This window comes from Sinocyclocheilus anshuiensis, unplaced genomic scaffold, assembly GCF_001515605.1.
Source record: "Sinocyclocheilus anshuiensis isolate Anshui unplaced genomic scaffold, SAMN03320099.WGS_v1.1 scaffold732, whole genome shotgun sequence".
Lineage (NCBI taxonomy): Eukaryota > Metazoa > Chordata > Actinopteri > Cypriniformes > Cyprinidae > Sinocyclocheilus > Sinocyclocheilus anshuiensis.
In genome coordinates, this window is record NW_015554133.1 from 105797 (window position 1) to 114932 (window position 9136).

At 37.2% G+C, this 9136-nt stretch overlaps 1 protein-coding gene across 1 annotated transcript in view; it reads left to right on the top strand.

Annotated features, from left to right (window-relative positions):
- The window catches only part of LOC107670332 (prostaglandin F2 receptor negative regulator-like), a 33369-nt gene extending 29806 nt beyond the window's left edge, over positions 1-3563 (top strand). Inside the window, exons 7-8 of the mRNA XM_016462907.1 lie at positions 1251-1550; positions 2566-3563. Of these exons, the coding sequence (XP_016318393.1) occupies positions 1251-1550; positions 2566-2732 (467 nt within the window). The 3' untranslated portion in view covers positions 2733-3563. The remainder of the gene's footprint in view (positions 1-1250; positions 1551-2565) is intronic.
- Positions 3564-9136: the final 5573 nt, after the last annotated feature.

The window sequence follows — 9136 nt, forward strand, 5'->3', positions numbered from 1 at the left end:
TTTTTTGAAAGAAATTAAAACTTTTATTCAGCAAGGATGTGTTAAATTGATAAGAAGAAAAATATTTATTTTGTTAGAAAAATATTTATATTTTGAATAAATGCTGTTCTTTTTAACTTTTTATTCATCAAAGAATCCTGAAAAAAGTATCGTAGTTTCCAAAAAAATATTTGGCAGCACAACTGTCGCCAACATTGATAATTCTAATAATAAATCAGCATATTAGAATGATTCCTTAAGGATCATGTGACACTCTATACTGGAGTAATGGCTGATGGAAATTCAGCTTTGCATCACAGAAATAAATTATATTTTAAAGGATATTCAAATAGAAACCATTATTTTATATTGTAATAACATTTTGCAAGATTACTGGTTTTTTTTCTGTATTTTTGATCAAATAAATGCAGCCTTGATGAGCATAAGAGACTTCTTTAAAAAACATTACAAGTCTTACTGATCCCAAACTTTTGATCGGTAGTGTACATTAAAAAAATGTCAGAGAAAATCAGTATATAGTGTAAAAAATTCAAGATATAGCTAAAACAAATCTGCAACAATTGAAATGTCACAAACTCATAAATAAATATGACGATCCATACACTTTAAGAATCATAAGCTGTCTGCTGTTCACATGGGATTCTGCTATGAGATGTACTCTTGGTTTTTACTTGATGAGTAGCAGAATGCTGTGGTGAACTGTGGTGGGCTTGAGCTGCGCTCATGGTTGTCAGTTTCTGATTACCCAATGGCCTTCATTGAGATTCCACACATAGCAGTGAGGACAGCGTGTAGAGGCCTGCTTGAGTCTGTCTGACTGCTGCTGCCTCACTCTGGATCATCAGGGAGTGTATATGGCATTGAACCACTTGAAAGACACTGTTTAGCTTTGTTTTCTTTCCATACACTACTTGAATACCCTTGTGGTTATGCACACACTTGCTTGAATAAGCTGCAGCAACAGCACGGCTGTTTGGAGTGTTGCAACCGAACGCCTATGAACAATCGTATTGACTCCACCTTGGCATTCACGTGAAACTACCTCTCATGATTAAAGTCAGTATAGAATCCCACCCATTTACCTTCTATAATCAGACATGTTTGTGAGTGAAACAGGATATTCAGTTACAAATATTGTAGAGCAACACTTGATCACATTTGACGCTAGATTGTGAAATAGAAGAGGTTTAAATGTCAATTTTGATTCCATGCTGGCTTAAATAATTAGTTTTACTCTGTCCGTTCCACAGGTGATATAACATTTGATGTACGCTGGTTCCAGAACACAGACTGGGCTGTAGATAACGGAGTCCAACCTCTCATCAGTATGGACCGCTGGGGAGTGGTTAAGAAGACCGGCTCCAATGACACCAGTCTGGAGCGCACCGACCGACACACGTTTGTCCTGAGCTTACACAAGATTCAGGATAGAGATGTGGGAGAATACTACTGTACCGCCACACCCTGGCTCCTGTCCCCTGCTACTGGTGCCTGGAACAAGGAGAAGGACCTCACCTCTACTTCGTCATTTCTATCTGTCAAAATGGAATGTAAGAATCCTGGCTGTGTCTAGGGATGGGAATTGTTAAAGTCCAGTTCCCAGATACATGAGAAAAAGAAAGCAAGCCTGCAAAACCTGTCTCTGCAAGTGTACCTTTAGAACAGGGGTTTCCAGCCCTGCTTCTGAAGAGTTACCGTCCTGCAGATTTTAGCTCCAAACCCATTTAAAGGGGTGGTTGATTGCGATTTCACTTTTTTAACGTTAGTTAGTGTGTAATGTTGCTGTTTGAGCATAAATAATATCTGCGGGGCACGTAAAAATCTATTCATATATGAATCGCGACCCACTGACCTGTCACATCCTCTCTAATCCAGACATTCCCTCAATATCGCCCTGATCTCTATTAGATAAACTGGGAAAAGAGTGAATTGATGCCCTTGTCACAACAAGCAAGGAAAACTTTCTGGACTCCACTCTTATTAAATTAATCTCAGAAAATGTTATTAGTTTGGGTCTTACAAAAGACTTTAGTAATGACTCCAATATATGGAGTATAGACCAGGGGTGTCCAATTCTGCTTTCCTGGAGGGACACCTTCTGGCAGTTTAGCCTAAGCTCCAATTAAACGCACCTGAACCAGCTAATCAAGGTTTTCAGGATTGCTAGAAACATGCAGGCAGTTGTGGTTGAGCTAAACTTTGCAAGAAAGCGGCCCTCCAGGAGAAAGATCGGCTACAAAACATTTCATGAAGGTTTCCACGGCCTACCAATAAAGCAAGCTTGGGAGGACCATCTGGGATGGAGATTTCTACAAAGTTCTGGGAGGCTTTATTTGTCTGTCATAAATAAAATTTCTTAAAAATTGTTATGCTTTTGCATGTGAGAAATTGATGACTTCATATCCTCTCTTCACCGTTTATGTCAAAGACTACGGGAACTCTTCTGAAATCAACATCCCCAGCTGCTCCTCCCAAACTTTGCTTCCATAGCTTTTATATTTTCATATCTGGTGCCTTTATGAAAGTTTGTGATTGACAGTGATCATTCTGTTTGTTATTCTGCAGTGTGGGAATCTTTGAAGATGCCAGTGGGATATGGTTTGGCTGCTGCTGTGATCGCTGGTCTGCTCTCAGTGCTGCTGGGTCTTGCTGTCGCCCACTGCTGTTTCTCCAAAAACCCCATGCACACGCCCCGTCCCCGTAACAAGCTTATGGACCTGGAGATGGATTAAACCAGTCCCCTTTTGCACTGCTGTGATCCTGCCCAAAACCACTTCGACCGACTTGATGTATTATGCTTTGGGACAGAATGTGGATATGCACATTGCTTAATAAGAGATGGAGAACCTGTCTATATGCACTCCAAGGATTGAGCCACTCCAATTGACGGCTCCATATTCCCACTTGGGAGCAATACACTTATTATTCTCAGGAATAAAGCATCCAATGTTTTTTTTCCCCTCTACACATCCTGACTGCTGATAGGATGAGAGCACCAGGAATGAAATATTTCATTAAGTACAAACTTGGTGCTGCACAATGGCCAAACCAGCAATGTTGCAGTTTGTACAGTTGATTATTTTATAGCATTTAATAGGAAGGACTCTAACGAAAGAGCCAAGAACTTGTCAGTTGTGAGTGTGGCAGAAACTCGAATTTTAGATTGACCTTTTAAACCGCTGCACTCCCAGAGGCTTTGTTTGTCACATCGTCTGCGGACGTCTGCTGTGCCCCCCGCCCTGACTGCCTGTCAGAGTTATGCCGCCAACAGTAGGGAACCTAAAATGACTGACCCTCCCTCTCTGCGGTAGAGCGTAGTGTTGATCCACAGGCTAAAGGAAATATGGCTGATGGATGGGTGCTTCAAGGCTGCACTGCATCATTCTGGGATCCAGAAGTGACCACTCGAGGGAACGGACCAAACAGGTTGTCAATCTGTGGCTTGACTTTGAGCAGCCTGCCTTAAAGATCGCTTGTCAGGCATTTCAAAAGCCCTGATAACTGATATCCACACTGTTGGCATTAACTCATTCCTCACTCTCTCTTTCCTGCCCACAAACAAAGAGAAATGCCAATATGCATCTCAGTTTCCCGAACTTGCATTTTTTTCTTGTCAGAATGCACTCATTATACTGACACAACTGACCCGCACTGACATGATTGTTGTAGATCCTTTTGTACAGATGCTCTCTTTAACCACAATGTGGTCAGATAAGTATTTTCTGAGAAGGGAAGCTGTTGGTATGAGCGAGAGGCTGTTTTACTGTATCTCAGAGTGAGAGAGCTATTCAGAGCCCCATTTATAGACCAATGTCAAAAGGAATTTCACCAAGATGTTTTACTTTAGTTCATTTATGGATATTATTGAATGGATGTTTTTCTTCTTTTTTTTTTTTTAAGAATTGTTCTTTTTTATTTTTAGTTGTGTGAACTTTTATGTGCTTTTACCATCTCTAGAAATAAGTATTATTTTTTTTTTCTGTTTTGTTATTCAATGACTGACTCATTCTAGTTCTCAATAGCAAACAAAAAAAAAAAGATTTCTCAATAATAAAAAAAGAAGTATAACTGTGTTGATTTGAGATTTTGGTTTATCCCAAATCTGATGAGAAACCCCTGGGAAAGGCATTGGTCTCATTTTAATTATTAATGAAGATGTGTTTTATATGCATACAATTGCATTCATATTTCTTTACAATCCTCACAACTGTCGCTTTGTCTTTTTTAATTTCAGTTTTTACTTAATTTAACCTATTTGACTTGAACTCCCTTTGTTGTCCCAGATAGGCTAAGATATTTCTGGTATTTATGCTGTGAATTACTACTATTGATTACTACTATTATTGATTATATTAAATTAACCAATTTGATGAGTCCAGAAGTTTGAAGAACTGTCTGTTTTTCAATGTATTTAATAAATAAATAAGATAAAATAGACATTTCAATTTACTCCTTGTTTTTTTATTATTCATATTAATTCAGATTATTTTAATATATAAAATAATATAATGATGAGTTATTATTTAAGTACTTTAGTTGTCCTACAGCCCCCTGGGTGAGAACCATTGCTTTAAGAAATAGCTATGTCTTTCTTTTGGAGAAATTGAAAGTTTTGAATAATCCTCATGCAGTTTTTTTTTTTCTTCAAAACTTCAAAAAGACAAAGCCCACTGTAGAAGTCCTTTTAAAGCAGTCTGTATGCAATTTTGTTCTAAAAGTGCAAGTTATAAACTGATAATTTCCCCTTTGAGCTAGTCTGTTTGCAGAGAATGTATCTAGTAATCACTACTGGCTATGAATTTCGTCTTCTGAAGAGTATTAAATTGTGGAAGACCCTTGTTTATATACCAACAGTTTTGAACCATTTTAGCAAATTTAAAGTTCCCTCATGCGACCATTTATTAATGCTGCTTTGTCTTTCTCAATTACACAAAACCTGATATTTCAAACTTTCATTTGTGAAGCATTTGATTTAAGTTTCCTCTGTTAAGTTTTGTTTTGAAGATATTAAGTAGGGCCCTTTGTTGAAATCTAAACTGTCCTAGACATGTCTCTATATATTCTACAACTGCTTTTCTTTAGATAGTTGCCCCACCTCCTGTCCTCTAATGCATTAATATTAGATACTAAATGACTTCATTGTAACTCTCTCTCAACAAGTCTCAACATGGGATTTCCTGTCCACTTTTATGAATGCTTATGAAGGTTCTTAGTCATCCAGGTCATTGTGTGATGTCAGGCAGAGTTTATTTCTAGAGCATCAGAACTCGTTAAACTAATTTCTCGCTTAAGCACCCGAAAGGCTTGCCTTGTGGAGGCTTGACCTTTGACACTGAGGCATGCCCTTATACAGAGGAGGTTTCATTTTCCTAATTTGCAATCCTTCTTTTCGCTATCCTTAATTTGAACGAGTGGGTTTTCTATGCCTTAACACACACTGGACAGTCTGAGAAGGCTCATTTCTTGTCTTGTACATCTTTGTGTACTTTGGTTTGATTTGACATAAATACACTGATGGCTAGGTGAGAACCACTGATCTATGATAGATCAGTGGTAAGAACGCTTCTGGCAAACCAGCATTAGATTTGAGAGAGAGCAAATAGGTGTGTGGTGTTGTTGGTTGACAACACTCCATGCTCGCCATGGCAGCTATATAAACAGTCATCATACTCAGGAAAGAAGAGGAAGTGTAGATCTGATGTCTGTCGGTCAGCTTTACATTGAATGGGATTGTCCTGTTGTGCCCACTGGATCTAACTGAATTTTGTTTTAATACCCCTCAAAAAAAGTACTGTGCCAGTACCAAAACACAGTGATAGTAGGATACAGTATATATACAATAGCATGATTATTCATAGCATACAATTCATGTACCATTATATTTACATGGTAGGCTACTCTGGCGTGTCCAAGACACCATGGTAATACCATAGTACTTTTTGGAACTTTGTTGTAAGTGGCATGTATAATGTGAAGAGTGAAGTGTGTAGTTATCTTAGGAAACAGTGATAAAAATGTTTGTTTTGATCTAGGGCGCCCACTGCTTACCTAGCGTCTTACTTTCAGTTTCCCCCGAGGGGTTGCTAACTCCAAATCTCAAATGTAACAAAAGGATCTGGAGAAATGTTATTGTTGTAAAAGTACATTTTGTCTTTAAAATTTTTGTGAAACATTTATTACCTAAGTAAAGTAGAAATGTCCAAAATCTATAGCCTGCTTAGTCACAGTAACAAAGTAGTTGTACTTTGTTACTATAATTCGGATAGGCCTCGGAAAGTTCTAGATGAATATTTAATGAAGTAAAGAGACGATGATCATTAGACTTTTTGCAGGACAATGATCCAGCCAAATCTGCCAAAGACTGGTTTGGGTTTCCTGCCTGGAATGTTCTTGAGTGGCCCATTCAATTTCTGGATTTAAAGACCATTGAAAATCTATGGTGAGATTTGAAGAAAACAGTGGCAGTAGAGAAACCAAAGAATTTATGAATGTGAATAAATATATTCATTAATTTATTCTGAACATTGGTTATCTTTAATCAGTTTAGTAGTGTTTACTGGTTTGAGCCACAAGAGGGCATCCTAAAAATAACACATAAGAGAAAGTGATTCCTTCAATGCATCAGTAAGTGCCCATCTCATGTGTAATGACACTTGAATAATAGTAGGCTTAATTTAGATAATGTTAGTTTAATGGCTGAGGTAAGCACAGTGTGGATTTACACTGCAGCTTGTTTTCTTATCAGCATTTCCTTCCCTTGCTGTAATTATATTCACATTTACATTGTGGTCAAACAGAGGGCTTTGGCCGCACAAAAGTATGCTCTTCCTCTGTAGCTCAACCCACAGCAGTTTCTGTTTCTCATGACGCACACACAAGTCTACAGGCAGAGACGTGATGATTTCATACTTATTTGTAAAGATATGATTTCCTACATTCCTATATCAAAGTGTAACCATACCATTTAGAATAGTTTTGAACAACACAGTATAAAATCTTAGATTTGAAAGCTTTGAATTCTTTCCTGTGTGAGCTGAAATGACAGAGAACATTAGTGGTGGGTTTTTGACATTCAGTGTGCAGTGGAGAGCTGTTCAGTCTCTGCTTAAAATGGTTGAAGGCAGCATGTTTTCCCACCATTTGTCAGACAGTCTTATAAGCATAAATTGCTTTTGCAGAAGTATTTAAAAATTATTTTACAATTTCAAATAACCACAGACAAGCAGATGCCATCCCTTACTCTTTTATTTATAGTGAATGAAATATCAGCTTTATCTAGTGTCCGAAGTAAGACCAATCAATCTTTTTTGGCACAAGTAGACGAATGTATTTCAAGCTTGTTTCACTACTGCTTTTTTCACTTTCTGTACCTGTGAACTTCTCTACCGTGGAGCTCTTAGATTGGTATTTGACATATTCCACTTTGACTTTAGGGGCCTCATTTGTAAAATGTTGCGTATAAACCGTCCTAAATTTGCTCTAAGATCATTTCTCAAAAGTGCATCAGTGCGATTCAGAGAAAACGAACGTGCGCACAAAAACATGTGCGTATACGCCTCTCTTCCAGATGAGACATTTATAAATCGCAAATGATCTTGAAATTGTGCACAGTTGACTGGTGTCAGATCTCCTGTAAAAAAAATTATAAAAACAATATGGAATAAACTGTGTAGGCCTACAGAAAGCGAGTAAAGAACTCTCAACATTACTTAAAAAGGTCAGTTTAATCTTGCAAAAACTCTAAAAATCTCGTAAAGACTACACTGCACACTTAATCTTTTACACTGCATCTTTGTTGTTTATGATGAATTCGGTGCTTGCACGTATATACACCGCTTTTATTGTTATTGCAGATTAGATGTTCAAATAGCTGCAGTACTCCAACTTTTTCCACAAGGAAAAGTGCATACGCAGGTTCATTTTTTGTTGTTGTAAATATGCACATTGCCGTGGATTTTAGCGTACGCACAATAAGATCAAATCTGTTCGTACGCACATTTTATATGTGCAAAAATGATTTGCAATTATTTACATTGTTATATATATATTGTATATTGTATATATTGTTATTTTATATTAGATGCTAATATGGCAATATATTCAATTAGTTTTAATACAACTTTTTTACAATAATTTTATAAGGACTCTAAAAGACATCAAAATGGACATCTCTTATTATTTTACGGAATGTTGCAGTATTTATTGTAAATGATTTATCAGTGCATACCACTTTTTTTAAGGTCATGTGCCCTTGTAATCTTTAATCAAAGGCACTAAAGTGCTTCCAATAACATCTCTTCTCTGATGACGTGGTGTGAGGACTGGTGCGAGATCCATCTTCATTTTGGGGAATCAGAACTTTGTCTTAAACTGAACTGGGTAATCGGACTGAAGAGTTTGACTGAAGACTCAAAACTAATCTTCATATGTCCAAATTCAGATTAATATCAGAGTTTGATACAATTTGCACACAATGCTATATTCTGTTTCATTGTAACATGAAGGATTGATCCACGTGCACCAACAGGATAGGCCTAAATCCAAAAACGTAAACATGAAAGCAAGGTGGGTAATCCACAACATGGCATGGAAATAGCAACAACAACAAAACCACTCATAACAGTCTAGACAAACAATATTTCACAAAGACTGAGTGAGAAAACTATGTGGCCCAACATGAACAACCAGGAAGTAATGTGACAGGAACTAGAGTAACAGTTCTATATTCTGGAGAGGGCACCCTCTGGTGATCTAGAAGTGATCTAGAAGGAAATTTGGGCTGAGATGTTTACATATATTTTATTTTTTTTTTATTTTTTTTTTTTCAAAACTTGAGAATTTGAAACTTTCTGTTAAAATGTAACTACTGTTAAAATGGCTATTCACTATTTAAAAAAAAAACTGAGCTTTTTGCTGTGCATAATCAAATCATGCTGCATAAAAAAACTGCTGGTATGTTAGAATGTTCTGTTCACACAAACAATGATGACAATTTGAGGACCGTGAAGCAAGTGTGAACATCAGTGCGGTGCGAGACGACAGGAAACCATATTCATCACACTTGTTTCCTCTTTATCTGATGTGTCACAGTCGCTTGCTTCAGAGAACATATATCAGGTTTAGGCACTCTCAATGA